The sequence below is a fragment of the Borostomias antarcticus genome (assembly GCF_949987555.1).
Source record: "Borostomias antarcticus genome assembly, chromosome: 17".
NCBI classification, from domain to species: domain Eukaryota; kingdom Metazoa; phylum Chordata; class Actinopteri; order Stomiiformes; family Stomiidae; genus Borostomias; species Borostomias antarcticus.
Window position 1 is genome coordinate 2,604,906 of NC_140250.1, and position 17,809 is coordinate 2,622,714.

Consider the following 17,809-nt stretch of genomic DNA (forward strand, 5'->3'; position numbering starts at 1 on the left):
TGGTTTGGTATTGGGTGCTGCTTGACAACTACGTGGTCGGTGGTCCCAGGGGGCTGGCTTGGACTGGGGGAGGGTCTTTGGGGGGGGGAGACTCACTGGCCAGGTATCCGTGCCCCCCGCAGGCCTCCCTGCACTCCTGGATGCCCCTCTGAACCAGCCAAGACCCCAGCGGCTTGCTGGAGCAGCCTATGGCGTGTATCTCCTTGCCCAGCTCCGCCTGCACAGAGAAGGAGAGAGAGAGGAGAGAGAGAGAGAGAGAGAGAGAGAGACACCCACCCAGACATAGACACGCAGGAGTTGTAAAAAGATCAGGGCACGTCGGAGCGAATGAAGAGGACGACAGAGAATCAACCCTCATCCCTGTCCCTCATCCTTTTTCCACCCCTCCCTCCCTCCCTCTCTCACCTGTCTGTCGCTCTTGTCCTTCATCATCATTCCGATCTGGAACTCAACGAAGTTCATGAAGATGGATTTGGAGAAGTGCTCGAGGGCGTACACCACGGCCAGGTAGGGGATCAGACGCCATTGCTGCGAGCGACACACAGAGCGGTCATTGTCGAAGACACACACACAAACACACACACACACAAACACACACACAGACGACAAACCATCCGTCAACATGTTGACGTGGAACAGTGACTAGAAGTGGATTCTAGGAAGTCGGGGGTCTTTCTCTCTCTCGCTCTCTCTGTCCTTTTCTCATCTTTCGCTTCCAATCTTTCTCTGTCCTCTCACTATCTCTTTCTCTCTCTCTCTCCATCACTCACCATCTCTCTCTCCCTCTCTCTCACTATCCCTCCCTCTCTTCTCTCTCCATCTCTCGCCATCCCTCTCTTTCTCTCTCCCTTTCTATCACCATCCCTCCCTCTCTCCATCTCTTATCATCCCTCTCTCTCTCTCTCTCTCCATCACTCACCATCCCTCTCTCTCTCCCTCTCTCACTATCCCTCCCTCTCCTCTCTCCATCTCTCGCCATCCCTTTCTCTCTCTCTCTCTCTCCCTTTCTATCTCCCTCCCTCTCTCTCCATCTCTTATCATCCCTCTCTCTCTCTCTCTCGTCCTCTCCGTCACCTGCAGCTGGTACTCCAGCACGGGGACCTCCTCGTTGTCCTTGGGCCCAAACTGGCGCCGCGTGGCGGAGAAGCGGACCGCCACAGTCACCGCCAGCTTCAGGTTGGTCAACACCACCCGGGTGATAGACACCCTGCCCCCAGACAGAGCCCCCAGGGACGCCCCGAAACGCTTGTTAGGGTCCTGAGAGAGAGAGAGAGAGAGAGAGAGCAGAAGGAGAAGGAGAAGGAGAAAGAGGGATGGTGAGAACGAGAGAGGTAGAGGAGTAAGAGAGAACGAGGGAGAGAGGGTCGAGATAGAGAGAGAATAGAACAGAATCTTTGCTTTGTTCCGTTTTGAGCTACACTATCTGTCTTGAGCTACGTAATCAGACGTCCCTACGACTGATTTCAACCTCGCACGCTCCACAACACCCGACAACAGTGGAAACCATTTGCTGTGGGCTCTCCCGGTGGCGAACAGACACAGATTGTTTGGAGAGCTGTTTTTAAGAGAGCGCTCCTGACCCCACCAAAAGTGCCCCTCATGGGCTAAGTGGAATTTTTCCAACTAACTAACTAGCTAACAACCGAGCCGTTTCCTCATTCTGTGCCCGTCTCACTCCAGGCTCCTGGATGGTCATTAAACCGACCTTTAAAAACCGACAGTTTAAAAAATAAAAAACGACAGTTAAAACAAGGTTCCAGTCTAGCCTACCCTGAAGACTGCTGACCCAGTAGGGGCTCCCTACGGTACTCCACCAAGATAGTTTGTTTTCTCAGACACCTCTCTGCGAGTTCCCATCGTTCGCGCCAAAACATTTTCTTTCTTCCTCTCGTTCTTTTTGTCTTCCCCCCCCTTCTCTTTCTCTTTCCCATCCTCCATGTTTGTTTTCTTCCCGGGGAAAACAGATGAGGAGAGATTCTTCCCGGGAGTCCAGGCGTGCCGGTCGGACCGAACCCGCTGAAGGCTTTTTTTTTTTTTTTTCATCGCGTGCTTCCCATTGGACGTCCCGTCGTCACGGCTGAGCGGGGGTCCGGCCGAGGTCGGCGCGAGGTCGAAAACCCTAGCTTTACACAAACATATACGCTTACGGCTCGAGACGCGGAGGGGGGAGGCGTACGTGAGAAGATGTATTCAATCTGCGTCATGGTTAGAGCCGGGGCGGGAAATTGATCTCGTTTCCTTTTTGTCCATTGAGGGGAGAGGGACGGGTTGGGGGGGTACAGCAGGGGTGGGGGTATGGAGAGGTAGAAGGGTGGAAGACACAGGCCAGGGATGGAGGTTTTTTTTGGGGTAGAGGTCGAGGGGAGAGACGGGAGGAGGGCGCAGAGAGGGAGGGGGAGAGAACGGAGGGCTTCCTCGCTCACCTTGTAAGGCGTGACGTAGCGCCCCTCTGGAGTGACGTCGCCCGTCTTGTTGAGCATGTTCTCCCTGGGGATCCTGACATCGTGGAACAACGCGAACCTGGAGGGGGGGAGGACGACGTCGGAAGAAGAGAGAGCCTCAAATCAAAGTGACGACGGCGTTTAATGTCTACAACTGCCTCAGACACTGTCGGACCTCCTCTCTGAGGTAGAAAAGCAGATGTGAGACCTTGAGAGAGAGAGGGAGTCCAAGAATACTGACATGCTTTCGGAACATTCATTCTATAGAACTTTCCCCACTTGTTGAATTCTAGAAGCGGAACACTGGTCTGCTAGTGCGTGAACCGAGATACAGTGGGAGAGCACTGCCCTCTAGTGGCTCAAAAGGAGTGCGTCTACAACAGAATCTACATTTCCGATAGGCATTCCGATGTCACACACTTTACTCTTAGCTAATACGTTTTCCTCACAGAGATCACTAAGAAATCCATTAAAGCATGGCGATGTCCCGAACACTGACCGTCTAAGAAACCTCACCTCAGTCCAAGAGGATGAACCTACCCGTTGTCCAGACCGTTCTGACCAAGCTTCTTGCCGATGTCTCCCACCATGACTCCAGGCATGGCCAGAAGAGTCTTAGTATCCCTGACCTAGAAAACAAAAGGTTCAAATCATAACCATGTTTATCCAGAGACACCAGAAATATTTCGTACACAACGCTGGGACATGGAGATTAGTTTGTGGCGGGCTGTTTGTGGAAAGGCTACAATGTGCTTCTTCAGACAGAGAGACCACAGAGGCTCTTGGGGCGGCTGTAGCTCAGTTGGTAGAGCGGGTCGTTCAATGATCGAAGGGTCAGCGGTTCGAATCCCAGCTCCGACTGTCCACATGTCGAAGTGTCCTTGAGCAAGACACCCCAAATTGCTCCCAATGAGGTGCATGGCATGGCAGCTACCGCCATTGGTGTGTGAATGTGTGTGTAAATGGTTGAATGAGAGGCCATTGTAAAGCGCTTTGAGTGCCGCTAAGGTGGAAAAGTATATAAGTGCAGTCCATTTACCATTTACGTGGAAGATGAGTCTGAAAACATGTGGCGTCTATAACCGAACCGAGTAATAATGTCCGCTTTCATACATGAATTTGCTCCGATTCAGGGAATAATATGTTACAATGTTGCACCTGGACCTTAGCTCGATTCGTGTCCACACAGCAATACGGACAGAGCAAACGATCTCCGGGTCTGCTCTGGTTCTGGATACGCCCTCAACACCCGGCGCTTGTAGACAGTTAGTCCAAATTCTGTCTAGGTGGTCTCAGCCCGGTTGATTTGTTCCGGAACCCCGAGCGATTGCCGTGTTGACATACGCCCCAAACGACCCGATCTACGCGGGAGATGCTCCCGGTGTCGGAACAATAAGCTAGGTCTCAATGCACCCTGGGAGATGACATTCGAAGGACGGGCCGGAGGGGCTGACACACGGAGAGAGTGAGAGACAGAAAAAAGGACAGAAAAGAGAGGGGGAGAGAGCGAGGATGGAGAGACAGGCAGTACCTGGACTATGAAGGAGTGCAGGCCGTGGCAGGCCCCGTCGGGGGTGTGGAGCTGGGCGAACACCACGGCGTGGGTGGCCGTCTTCCCCAGGTTCCCCACCCAGAACTTGGCCGCCTCGAAGTCCGGGGAGTTGATCACAAACTCCTGGAAGGGGGAGACACAATAACTTGATTGTGTTGCCACGGCAGGTTAGCTATGCGTTTTTGTTTTGTGTTCTTTTAGCTATCACTTAACCAGGCTTACATTAATGGAGAACATGCCCTCTTATCAGCAACCGTAGCGGAGCATCGGCCATACGTGATACATGATTCCACTAACTATCGACCCTCACCTAACATTACAGTCATTTAGCTGATGCTTTTATCCAAAGCGACTTGCAATAATTGTATTTAACATGGGTGGTCAGTGTACAGTGTACTGGCCTGGGAGAGGGTAAAGATTCCCCAGGCAGAGCTGGTTGATGCTGCTAGGGAAAGGGATGTCTGGGGCCCCCTGCTGGAGCTGCTGCCTCCGCGACCCGACCCCGGATAAGCGGATGAAGATGGATGGATGGATGGGATGGTCAGTGTACTACTACTCGCCAGAACTCACAAGTGCATCTCCTTTCTAAACAAGTGACTAAGAGCATAATCATAGTGCTAAAGCAGCAAAATATAGCATTAACCAGTGGTTTAATATCAGAGTTACAGTTTGTCAGTAGTTGGGAGGGAGAGTCCCACCGGTGTGGCAGGGTCGTACTTGGGACCACCTACCTGTGTGGCGTACTTGGCACTATAATATCATAATATCAACGTTACTATTTCATTTGAATGAATAAATACATCTACAGAATTGAAAAATCTGTCCCACGAACTTAAGCTACCAGTCTCAGCCACGAACGTTAGCCAGCTAGCTAGCTCCCAACGTTAGTTACCAGCTCCCAAGTAGCTAAGCTAAATTTTTCAATTCTATAGATGTATTTTTCATTCTGGTTTTTCAGTCAGGTTTACTGACCTCAGAGTTAGCTAGCAACAACAATTAAAAAAAAAAAAAAAAAGGTCCCAAGAGAATCTGACTTCTTACCCCAGACACATTTTGGCAGCCCAAACACTATTTGGCATGACGGCACCACCCACCTGTGTGGCGGGGTCGTACTTGGCTGTGGTCCTCATGGCTCTGGTGTTGCTGCCATGGCTGAGCTCTGTCAATGCAAAACACCCAAATGTCTATGAAGAGAGAGAGTTAGAGAGAGAGAGGGAGAGTGAGAGAGAGAGAGAGAGAGAGAGAGAGAGAGAGAGAGAGAGAGAGAGAGAGAGAGAGAGAGAGAGAGGTATGAACAGGTGCAGTTTCTGAAGCCAAGTAGGCTACCAGTGTGTTTGTTATTGAACTGCTGTTGTGTCCTTGTAACGAAATCATGTATTGTGTGTACATATATGTGAAGAGGTACAGTGTAATTTATACTCTGTGTGTGTAATTTATACTCTGTGTGTGTGTTACCATCATGTCCTCTGTGTCTTGCACAAATTTGTTGTGTCTCTGGGTTCCTGAATTGGCCACTGTCGCCCCAAACATCTGCCAGAGAAGAGAAGAGAAGAGAGAAGAAGAGAAGAGAAGAGAAGAGAAGAGAAGAGAAGAGAAGAGAAGAGAAGAGAAGAGAAGAGAAGAGAAGAGAAGAGAAGAGAAGAGAAGAGAAGAGAAGAGAAGAGAAGAGAAGAGAAGAGAAGAGGAGGAGAAGAGAAGACAGATTTACAATCTCATATCAGAAAGTTATCTGGGGAAGACACACTCACAAATGGATTGTATCATACCTGTTTTACAACCAAGCACATATACTCCACTTGGCCTTGACAAACGCCCTTGAGATACCAGATACAGTACATGATATGGGTACCATTTACAAATCCTTAGCTGTGTCTAACATGGGGCTGGAACCTACAACCCTGAGATTAATGCTGCGTTCCATACGTGTGGGAAGTCGGGTGGGAGGTGGGAGAGACGAAGAACGACATCACCGAAGAGGTAACTGCGTTACAGTAGACGACAACAACAGCTCGGAACAAAGATGGACGTTAGCTAGCTTTGTTTGTCAAACCAGAAGATAACAACGCACTGTGGTATTTTGCTCCTACAAAAGAGGTCACGAACATGTCCTCAGATAACAGTTGGGGAATACTGTGTGTACGACTGATTTAATGAGACACAAATAAGACAGAAATGCTAATAAAACAGTATTACTTAAGTTTCACTTAGTTACACAGGGGGCGGCCATCTTGTTCACGACTTGCAGAGCTAGCTGGGGGTAGGGAAAAGTGGTACAAGCTGAGAAAGTCAGGAGGGGTGTTCCAGTTAAAATCGCGAGTAGTAGGCCTATCTCGTGAATCCTCAGTCACAAACCCTGAAAAAAAATAAGTATGCAAGACCCCACACCCACTCCTCTAACCTCACCCCTTTGTTGAGGAAGTACTTGGTGGCAAGGGACCAGTCGTAGCTCCCCAGGCACTCATTGAGAATCATCATCTTCATGGGGTTCTGCATGACATCGTCCTGCGTCAGAAAGTCGTACCGGAACAGCTGCTTGACCCGGCGGAACGCCAGCTCCCGCATCGTCTCCATGGGGACGTCCTCCCCCGGTTGACGGGCGAAGAGGGGGTCGTTCTCCAACGTTCGGAACACGTGTTGCTGTGGAGGACGCAACCAATCAAATCAACTTTATCAACACACTTAGTGCACAGTCATTACTTTGCCAGTTCCATTTGAATGCATGTCTATAAATGCGAACAGAAACATATTCAATACATGCACACTACACAAACATATGCGAATTAAATTGGGTGGCCGGGTGTATGGAGTTCCCCAAGGTTCCATTCTGGGGCCTCTTCTGTTCAATATTTACATGCTCCCACTAGCTCAAATTATTGAAAACAACAAAATATGCTACCATAGCTATGCATACGACACACAAATTTATATCACCAGGGGACTATAATCCCATTCATACGCTGAGTAAGTGCATTGAACAAATCAACGATTGGATGTGCCAGAACTTTCAACTAAACAAAAATAAAACTGAAGTAATTGTCTTTGGAGCCAAAGAAAAACGATTAAAGTCAGTGCTCAGCTCCAATCAGCAATGCTAAAAAACACAAATGAAGCCAGAAATCTTGGTGTAGGCATGGACCCTGAATTTCAACAGTCACATTCAACAGTCAAGACAATTACAAAGTCAGCCTACTATCATCTGAAGAATATATCAAGGATTAAAGGATTTATGTCTCAGCAGGATCTGGAAAAACTTGTCCATCTTGTTAATCTTCAGTAGACTCGACTACTGTAACGGTGTGTTTACAGGTCTCTCTAAAAAATCGATCAGACAGCTGCAGCTGATTCAGAACGCTGGTGCTCGAGTCCTCACTAAGACCAAGAAAGTGGATCACATCACTCCAGTTCTGAGGTCCTTACACTGGCTTCCTGTCTGTCAAATAATTGACTTTAAAATACTGCTGTTGGTTTATAAAGCACTGAATGGTTTAGGGCCAAAATATATTTCTGATCTGCTGCTACGTTATGAACCATCCAGACCTCTCAGGTCGTCTGGCACAGGCCTGCTTTCTGTCCCCAGAGTTAAAACAAAACATGGAGAAGCAGCGTTGAGTTTTTATGCTCCACATATCTGGAACTAACTTCCAGAAAACTGCAGGTCTGCTGCAACTCTCAGTTCTTTTAGATCAAGACTGAAGACTTTTATTTTTTCCACTGCTTTTTATTAAATCAAATATTTATTTATTCATACACTGCACTATAACTTTTATTCCTGTATTTTATTTTTCCTGCATTTTGTTTTAAATGTTCTGACCTTTTATGTGTTGCACTTTGTCTTCATGCTTTTAATGTCTCATGTAAAGCACTTTGAATTGCCTTGTTGCTGAAATGTGCTATACAAATAAACTTGCCTTGCCTTACATTGAATGCCAGTACATAATATGTAGGCATGTAATAAGCATGTAATAAGCCTGTAGGCATGTAATAAGCATGTCAACTGCTGATACAGGTACCTATGTAATAAACAGTATTACAGAATTACTACGAAGCTTACCTTGAAGGCCAGCACATCCTCTCCCTCCACGAACAGGACCATGTCCTTCCAGTTAAAGGAGGCTCTTTGTCTGTAGACGTCTAGAGGGCCGCTGGGGAGGTCTGGCAGGCCATGGTCTGTCTGCTTCCCCTGCTCAAACCTGGCCTCACACACTGGGACAGCCATGTTGAATAAGGCACCTTCTTCCTGTGAAAAGAAAATGTTGATTGTGAAATTTGAATACAAACAAAGAGGGAGATGAAATGTGAAATGTGTTGCATTTTGATTGTTCAGAGAGAGAGTGAGAGAGAGAGAAAGAGAGAGAGAGAAAGAGAGAGAGAGAGAGATCAAAGTTCAAATTTCAATGTCTGAGAAACGAAAGGCAAATATGCCCCTACAACTGTTACTGAACTTGGCGGACTGTGAATGGAAATAATACAACTGACTCTCACTGGAACATTTTGTTGACAGGACCGTATTAGTTTAACAGAGGCTACAGTCACTGGCTCGTGCTGGTTCGTGTGGTTACCTCAATCCGTTAGCCATTTCAGCGATGTATATCTATCAATCACAGTTCTATTTAAACCGCACGTATAGTTACTATTCTTCCACAACAGCATGTCAATTTTAACTTTATGACAACAGAGGCATTGTAGAAGCCTGTAAATGTCCTCTCTTACCTGCCACTCTGCCTGTTGTGTACCCTGAACGATTCAGGTTGTAAATGACGCATGAAGAGTGCGACGGATTTGTGGAGGTTCTCAAAAATATAAGAGCGTGAAAGTATCTTTCAATCTATTAACCCAAATGGAGTAATACTTATTTACTTCTTATTACACATCTAAAGTTTTGTACTATGCATGCAGTGCTTAAAAAATAGGCTATTTTCTTACAACCGGATGACCGGAAAGAGATTAAAGTTAGGGGGTGTCATCTGCTTCACTACACCTCCCTTCATTGAATGAGGTTTTAAGTAGCATCTGTTTTGGTCCGATCCCCTCACATAATTACTAAAAACGACAGGCAAACGTTTGGTTTTAAATTGGAAACACATTCGCACAAAACTGCAGTTTAACGGTGAGTGTGGAATTACATTACCCGGAACACTAATTCGATAGGCCGACCGGGTGTATTTTAATGTAGCCGCAACTAGCTAACGTTAGCTTGACATATAGCACGGCTAATGTCGTTGCCGTTGTCGTTTTGGATGCATGTGATTCGCCTGTGACCATTGCATGTAAAAATTAGCTAGATGTTACGTTTGGAAGTGTGTGAAGGCGGGTTTGCGAGGACGTAGCTCATAAAACGTCTCGAACCAAGCTTGGTAGCCAGCTAACATGCTCATTAGCGGGCTCAATATATTTCCTGGAGAGAACAGTCAACGGAACGGTTCCAAACATATGCGAATTAAATTGTGTGGCCGGGTGTATTTTTATATCAGCTAATGCTGCTAATTTACGAGCGTGTTTACGTACTGTATACAAACTACACAGGAGCACGTCCTTATAACATTGATTTGGTGTAATAGATTCGGTCCCCGCATTGTTTGAGGTCCAGGGATTAGCCTGAGACACTTCACATTGCGAACTGGCTAACTGCACATGCCGACACTGCACGGAGACCAGTTCGCGCTAGCTAGCTGGACAGCGACCGTTCAGTTTTCCACCTCACGGCACAACAGGGGTGCTATTATGTAGGCGTGTTACCTTTGCAACCACAATCTACTCATCGGCAAACAACCGACGGAGTGGCTAGCACTAGCTAATGTTAGCTAACCAACGGCGCTGCAGTCCTGCAGTTGTTGCACGTTGGCAACAAGGACGCTCCAGTCAGTGGCTAGCTGCTTCCCATAAACCCTAATCAAAGAGAAGGACGCCGAGCTGTTGAGTTTGGACAGAAATTGAGAAGGAGCACGCTATGACACTACATTAGTCATTCTCAAATAACGTTGACGCCCGATCACTTTGTCAGGCTTGTCTGCACACATCTGTTTCATTCTCCCCCGTATTTTATACCCTCAAAACTGACAATGAAAGTGTGAGCTAACGATTCCACACCCCCGTCCTCTGTCTTCTGCCATGTCCCCGTTTCCCAGGCGACAAGCTGGCGCAGGTCGTGGGGTGTCCGTGGACCATGAGAGACAGCGGGGGCAGCCTGGCACAGAACCGTTGGCAGGGCGAGCTGGGCTTGGCGGTGGGCCAGGAGGACAGCGGGGGCGGGGGCATCCCCGGGGACCACCTCATGGACCCGGCCCCCACCCACCACGTGCCCAGCCCCTTGCACCTGAAGCTGGGCGACAAGGAGAGGGTCTGGAAGTACATTGGGCCAGGGGGGTTGGAAGAGATCGAGGAGGAGGAAGAGAACGACGGAGAGGTGGAAGAAGAAGAGGAGGAGGAGGAGGGAGAAGAGGGGGAGGTTGATTTTGAGGGTGAAGGATGGGATGAGGATGACGAGGAAGAGGAGGAGGATGGAGAGGCGGAGGTTGAATGGGAGGTCCCACACATGCTGCCCTCGTCGCAACCGGACCATCCACACCTGCAGCAGCCGCAGCACCAGCGAGGACCGCTTCCACCACCGCACCTAGAGCAGCAGGAGTCGGACGAGGACGACCAGGCCGGCCACGAAGCAGGGGACTCGCCTAGATTCCTGCCCCGCTCCGGGCTCAACGGGTTCAGGCTGCGCAGGCTGCGGCGCTGGCAGAAGCTCCGGGCTCACGCCGGCCAGCGGTTCCGCCTCACCCAGCACTGGAAGACCTGGCGCCAGAGGGCCCAGTGGGTCGGGACGTTGGGGCACAGGAGGGCGAGCAGGTGGCGCCGGTACAGCCTGTACGCCAGTCGGCAGAGGAGGACCCGGGGCCTGCGCAGCCCCCTGTTGGACGAGGACAGGTTCAGCAGCTCGGAAAGAGGTGGGTTTCAGAAAACGGTGCCCTTCAATTGTTGACAAAACTGTTGAGATTGACGTGGCTGTCTTTGCGCGCCATTTCATGTACTAGTATCACAGGTGTCCAACGGAACCACAGAAACAAAAGTGTTCTTTCAACAACAACAAGAAAAGATGGAAATACATCCACCCCTACGTCTCCTTCAGTGTCTCATGCTCTGGTCCCCAGGGGGTTAGTGAGGCGGGATTTCTCTCTCAGGGACCATACAGTCTGCTCTTCGGTTTCTACAGATAATATATTTTCGTTACACACTGAAGTGAATACGGTTTTAGAACGATGTCAGTGTCCATTTTATTTATATCACATGTTCATACAAGCAAATGTAGCACACAGTGCTTTACAGAATAAGAAAAGATAAATAAAATCTTTGTTTATTAGTAAATGTATATAAAAAAAGAAAACGATCTTCTTGAACCTTCTCTGACGTTTTTACACTTAAATGGCACATCATCCACTAGCCTGGCTCCGCCTTCATGATCATATGATCTCACATTCTGTTTCTCTATCATGGAGAGAGATCACGTGATCAGGGTGGCGAAGCCAATCTACTGTATTATGTGCTATTTTCCGTGTCAAAAAGTGCTTTTATACCAAAAAGCCACGTCTGAGAAAAGGCTGTCATCGTTCGAAAACTCGTCTTCACTTTGGTGAGTAACGAAAATATGCAGCTCAAAAAAAATTAAGGGAACACCTAATCATCTCATCCAGCCCTCAATGGGTTAATGATTTTGGTTTCCATTGACAGTTCTTGCGTCATTTGGTTCTTGGCGGCTTAAACAATGTAATCAATGATGATTTTCAACTTGAATATTTCGTTCATGGTGATCCACGATGATGATTGATGATTTAAGGGTTCCCTTCATTTTTTGGAGCAGTGTACGTATATCATCTTACTGAGTGAAAAGAAGCGAATGGAGAAATGTATGGTCCCTGAGGGGGACGTAAGGGCGAGCCCACGCCCGACTAGCGCCCTGGACCAGAGCTAATACCCCCCCCCCACCCCCAAGGTGTATCCCACCATTTTGTTATCTCTCCGCTCTCCGCAGACGAGCGGTTGAATGGCTACTCGGAGGGCTACCAGGGCAGCATGGCGGAGCGGGGCGCAAGGAGGGAGGCCGACGCCTCCTACTCCGCCGTCAGGGAGAAGCCGGCGGAGGTCGCCCTCACCGAGGAACACATGAGCTGTGTGACGGGTAAATATGACGACTGTGCCGCTGCGTTTGGTAGTGTGCTTCCTTTTGTATGGTTCTTTTGAATTATCTCAGTGAAAACCGTCATGCAAAAGTTGCAGTCGTTAATGTATCATGACAAGTTCACTTCCCCTTTTGAGTTATACACACATGGATATATATATGACTCTCACTGGCCCTTATTCATAATACTTGAATGATGTGATATTGTTCACAGAATGATTCCACATTGTTATTCCTGACATTCCCAGGTATCCTGGATGAATCCCTTCAGCAGTATGGAAGTTTGATCCCTGTCCATGTAGACGATGTGGTGGAGAAACTGCAGGACATCTTCAACGAGAGCTTCTCTCAGCCCCACAGGTCTAACGTCACACACACACACACACACACACACACACACACACACACACACACACACACTGCAGGATTCACACACCCATTTGCACACACGCATGCAATTCCATGTGAACACAAAAGGGCGCACCTGTTCTCAAGTTTCAACAATTTGATAACCTTTATTTTTCTGCGTGACATGCCTTTAAAGGTGCCTCACAAAAGGTGGCTGCTCTTGGCACACACCAGGTGGAATGTAAACACCGTCCATCTGTTCCGGAATATTCACACGTTCCTTTTATGTAGAATTCTAATTTTAGACTTCTAAATGGAACCATTTTGAATACTTCCTTCATGTTCTACCGAACCGAGTGTTCTGCGAACGCATTAGGGCAAATGACTCCACATGCACTTGGCGTACAGAAAATAATGACCCACCACCATCTGTGCTTCCCTCTCGACATCTGACTGTTTTCGCTGTTTGTGATCTATATTGACAGCTCTCTCTCTCTCTCTCTCTCTCTCTCCCTCCCTCCATGTTTCCTTAGGAAAACCGTGGTGCACCACCTAATTCAGTCCTACCAGCGGTCGTCCGGCACAGCCATGGTGCGAGGGTTCCGCGTCAACTACAAGCGCCACGTCCTCACAATGGATGACCTCAGCACTCTGTATGGGCAGAACTGGCTCAACGATCAGGTAGGGCCCTGGACCGCCCAAACACAGGAAGTGGTCTGTCCTGATGCAGGTGGCATCGTTGAGATGATTATTAGTCTACCTGAGATAATTAGTATTATTAGAGGATCTGGAAGGTTTCATTGACACTGATGAGTATGATCCTAGACTAGTTCAAGCCAGGTCAAGTCGAGTTTATTTGTCATATGTACAGGGTATGGGTAGCATTTCACTGAAATGTTTAGAAAGCATTCACTTTTCTGTTTTGGTGTTATGGTTTCGGGTTCATCTTGGTCTAGGAATAGGCCCCATATTCATAGGACAGCTGCTTATTAAGTGTTTATAAGCAAGCTTCACACTGATCCAAAATGTCTGGTCCTGTCCCACAGGTCATGAACATGTACGGGGACCTAGTGATGGATTCTGTGCCCGAGAAGGTAATGGAAAAGACGTCTTTACAAACCATGGTGTAAACACACCCCGGCTACTGATCAACCTTCAGTTAATCGGAGGATCTAGTCTGTTTAACATCTAACGGTCTCGCTGCTTCTCCCCTAGGTCCACTTTTTCAACAGCTTCTTCTACGACAAGCTGCGGACGAAAGGCTATGACGGCGTGAAGCGATGGACGAAAAATGTACGTAATCATCCCGTATGGATCGTCCGTTATAAAATTAACATGCAGATTTTTTTTCCCCGAAGTGGTAGAAATCTTCGGTTTCAACTCCAGGAGAGTGGACCGTGATCTTGTCTCCTTCTTTCTCTCTCCCTTCCCTCCTCCTCCATCCTCCTCCCTTCTCCTCCTCCATCCATTTCTCTCCCTCCCTCTCCTCTCCCTTCTTCCTTGCTTTTTCCCTCCCTCCCTCTCTCCCAGGTGGACATCTTCCAGAAGGATCTGCTGTTGATCCCCATCCACCTGGAGGTCCACTGGTCTCTGGTGAGCGTGGACATCCCCCGGAGGGCCATCACCTACTTCGACTCCCAACGCACCCTCAACCGACGCTGCCCGAAGGTGAGGAGGAGGAGGAGGAGGAGGGGGGGGGGGGGGTGGGGGGGTGTGGCCTGGGCCGTCTCTGAGAGAACCCGAGCAACGACAGCCCTTGAAAGTCATAATCCGTCAGTGAAAACGGGCACCGTGCAGCACCAACATATTAAGAAAAAGCCCCAGAGATGCCAGAAATTCACCTTCCTCCAGGAAGTGCTGCCACGCCAGGAAGCTAAAAAGTGAAGCTAAAAACCCTCACGCGCTGTCGTGAGCCACGTATGGTGCATCTTGACGCATCCTTCTTTTTATGTTCCTTGTTCAGCCCCGGTTGCGTTCACCAACACAGCGTCGAGAATGAGTGTTGCTGGTGCGCTACCGCAATCGGTCGGCCTGTTGTGCAAACTGCAGGCTATTATGACATATTAAAATGTATTAACGTTTTAAAAGTGCTTTGATTTGGAATTAAAGGGATTTTCTGGAATTTTTGAACTAGGGCCTCATTTTCAACTTACCTATGATGTTTTTGACTGATGGAGATCATTTTCAGTTAATTCCATGCTGTAGGTAGCTTTGGGTCGTTCCACTGGTGGCTAATGCTAGTGCAACCCTATTAAGTCATGTTCGCCTGTCCAAAAAACACCCCCAAACACCCAAAGCGCACCCAAAAACCAATTAAATATGAGTAAAGTCTCTCAGGGATTCTTTTGTGTCTATTTACCATCCGTTTTGAATTCACTGAGTGTTACTCCGCCTGCCGACCCACAGACAGAAATATAAGTTCCACAAACCAGAACGGATTACACGATAGTTTGAATTCAAAACGGATGGTAAATAGACACAAGAATCCGAGAGACTTAACTCATATTTCATTTGTGTTTGGGTGCGCTTTGGGTGTTCGGTGGTATTTTTTAGACAGGCTAACGCGACTTAATAGGGTTGCACTAGCATTAGCCACCAGTGGAACGACCCAAAGCTATCTACAGCATGGAATTAACTGAAAATGATCTCCGTCAGTCAAAAACATCATAGGCAAATCGAAAATGAGGCCCTAGTTCAAAAATTCCAGAATATCCCATTAAGGATATTGCTGTATTGTGCACTCTAACGGTTTGTAGACATGTAAGGACGGAGTATATCAGCCAGGCTTTCATGTCTACCTTCTCCTCAGCACATCGCCAAGTACCTGCAGGGTGAGGCCATCAAGAAAGACCAGAGAGACTTCCTCACAGGATGGAAAGGTTATTTCAAAATGGTGAGTCGGCCCACTTCGCCGTGACGCGGACACCCGCTCGCGTGTTTCTCACGTCTAATCCTTGCCCTCCACTGACGCATGGCTGTGATTTAGACCCGTGGTGTAAGTAAAGTGTGTGTGAGTGTGTGTCACATCTAATCATTGCTGTTTGATCCGTGTTTGTTTCCAGAATGTGGGCCGGCAGAACAACGACAGTGACTGCGGGGCGTTCGTCCTACAGGTGGGTCAGGAGCTACGATCACACACACACGCACATAAACACTCTATAGTCTTAATGTGGTTGCGAGCGACCTGTGCGTCTTCGCTATGCTTAATTAACCTGTTATTGTACTGACCTTTTTTTCTTCTCTCTCTCTCTCTCTCTTTCTCCCTCCCTCCCTCCCTCCCTCCCTCCCTCCCGCTCTAGTACTGTAAGACCCTGGCCTTGGGGCAGCCGTTCAGCTTCGGCCAGCAGGACATGCCCAAACTTAGGAGGCTCATGTACAAAGAACTGTGTCACTGCAAGCTCTCACTGTGACCCCTCTCCTCCCATGGACCCGGGGAGGGGCGGGCGGACGGGCGGGCGGACGGACGAGTGACTGAAAAGATGGCAAAAAGAGGAACTTTTCAGAAAGAACTTTTTCTCCTCTGAAGACACCATGAGAATCTGTTGTGCTACTACCATGGAGAAGGGTGGGGGGGGGGGGGGTCTCCTCTCCCTCCCCTCATTGGCCCCCCTCTCTCTCTTTCTCTCTCTCTCTCTCTCTCTCTCTCTCCCTTCCTCCCTCCCTCTCTCTTTCTGTTTCCCCTAGTTTTATGCTTATGGTTATTTCCTTGTGGTTGACAGAGGCCAACTCAAACTCTCTTACTCTTGACGGTTGCCCTTGGCGGTTGCTACGGTGACACGGCGCATTGAAAAATATATATATACGTATTTTTGACTTGGAGGGAGGGGCGTCTGTTTCTCTCTGTATTTCTCTCTCCGTCTCTCTCTCTGTCTCTCTCTCTGTCTGTCTCTCTCTGTCTCTCTCTCGCTGTTTCTCTGTCTCGCAACAGACTATCACCCCCGACCGAGCCTGAACGGACGAGCCCGGAGTGGATTAATTATTCTTCAACTTGCGTTTTTCTCGTTTATTCTCTTTGTCAGTGAACGTGTTGCTATGCTTATCGTTTGTTGAAAAGCAGGTTCTAATGGACAGGGGGTGGGGGGGGGGACACACAGTTGTTTTATTTCATATTTTTGAGTAAAAAAAAAACCCTGATAACACTTACCAAGGCTGAAGGCGCCATTCAGGACCACGTCAGCGTCAGAAACGTACGCTCTCAGTGGTGTTATTCCCTCCATCTGTTTTCCTTCTTTTGTTTTTGTAACTGAGATAGGTATGTTTTTTCGTTTGACTATTTGTTTTTCTCAAACAGGTGTTGATGGAACATAATTGACTGTTTTATATCCTTTAAAACACATTATGGTTGCTAAGAATAAACAAGTACATGGCAAGGATAAGACGAAAGGTTGGATATTTTGTCTTTGTCCAAGTTTAACGGGACTCTGGGACGAAGGGGGGGAAAGACGGTACCAGTTTCTGGGGAGAAACAGGAAGTGAGCTTGTGGGGTCCGGGTGGTCTCACGATGCCAGGATGTAGGTAGTGCCACAGGTAGTACTGTACTTGATTGGTCCCAGGTGGGTAATTGCGGTGTCACAGCAGCAGTATAAAGGAAGTTCAATCAAGACTACAAATTTGCAGTAGATATAAAATGTACCAAAAAAGCCAAACACAAGTGTAACAGAAAAATAAACAAGTGTTTAACAGTAGATTGCCTAGAATGTTGACATGGTTCTTATTACTCTGTCTGTGTTTAATCTGCTTGACAGAATCAGAATTTTTTGCCAGGTAGGTTTTTACACGTACTAGGAATTTGTTCCGGTCAGTTGGTGGATGACACTGATGGATAGATGACAGTAGACGGGGTGCAAGGACTAGACGGAACAGGAAAGTGCAGACTCGGAGCAAAGGGCAAATACAAAATGGTGTGCAATGTGTGTGTATACAGTATATGTACAATGTGTTAATACATGTGCAATGTTTTTATATGTACAATATGTGTGCCATTGTGTTATGTGTGTAATGAGAGCCTATACTGTATATAGTACAATCGGGTCAGTAGTGCGTCAGAGGGGGGAGAGTCAGAGAGGGACACAGGCCCTATTGATGAGGCTGGTAGCAGTCTGGAAGAAGCTGGCTGTTGTGGCGTGAGGACTTGGTCCCGATGGACCGCAGCCCCTCCTGTCATAGAGGAGTGGTTATGTGACGGGGAGGGGGCGGACCACAATCTTTCTAGGCCGCTTCAGGGCCCTGGAGGCGTGCAGGTCCTGAAGAGACGGCATGTTGCACTCGATCGCCCCCTCTCAGCAGAGCGGATGATGCACTGC

General features: G+C 48.1%; 2 protein-coding genes across 3 annotated transcripts in view; one reads left to right on the forward strand and one right to left on the reverse strand.

The window, feature by feature from the left end:
- The window catches only part of acox3 (acyl-CoA oxidase 3, pristanoyl), a 21,498-nt gene extending 12,717 nt beyond the window's left edge, over positions 1–8,781 (reverse strand). The window contains exons 1-11 of one of the 2 annotated variants that reach the window (XM_084452220.1): positions 8,704–8,781; positions 8,045–8,230; positions 6,397–6,630; positions 5,449–5,523; positions 5,088–5,177; positions 3,973–4,116; positions 2,982–3,070; positions 2,424–2,520; positions 1,075–1,257; positions 406–528; positions 97–217 (exon numbers count right to left, since the gene is read on the reverse strand). In XM_084452220.1, the coding sequence (XP_084308346.1) occupies positions 97–217; positions 406–528; positions 1,075–1,257; positions 2,424–2,520; positions 2,982–3,070; positions 3,973–4,116; positions 5,088–5,177; positions 5,449–5,523; positions 6,397–6,630; positions 8,045–8,209 (1,321 nt within the window). In that variant the 5' untranslated portion in view covers positions 8,210–8,230; positions 8,704–8,781. Of the gene's footprint in view, positions 1–96; positions 218–405; positions 529–1,074; positions 1,258–2,423; positions 2,521–2,981; positions 3,071–3,972; positions 4,117–5,087; positions 5,178–5,448; positions 5,524–6,396; positions 6,631–8,044; positions 8,301–8,703 lie in introns of those variants that run through there. The other variant, XM_084452221.1, reaches the window with a different exon arrangement.
- A 208-nt stretch (positions 8,782–8,989) lies between these two features.
- On the forward strand, positions 8,990–16,832 carry senp3b (SUMO specific peptidase 3b). Its single transcript, XM_084451795.1, has 11 exons — positions 8,990–9,100; positions 10,119–10,928; positions 12,011–12,157; positions 12,406–12,517; positions 13,039–13,186; positions 13,552–13,599; positions 13,721–13,798; positions 14,036–14,173; positions 15,315–15,398; positions 15,568–15,618; positions 15,805–16,832. The coding sequence occupies exons 2-11, from the start codon at positions 10,157–10,159 to the stop codon at positions 15,913–15,915; spliced, it is 1,689 nt and encodes a 562-aa protein (XP_084307921.1). The 5' UTR covers positions 8,990–9,100; positions 10,119–10,156; the 3' UTR covers positions 15,916–16,832.
- Positions 16,833–17,809: the final 977 nt, after the last annotated feature.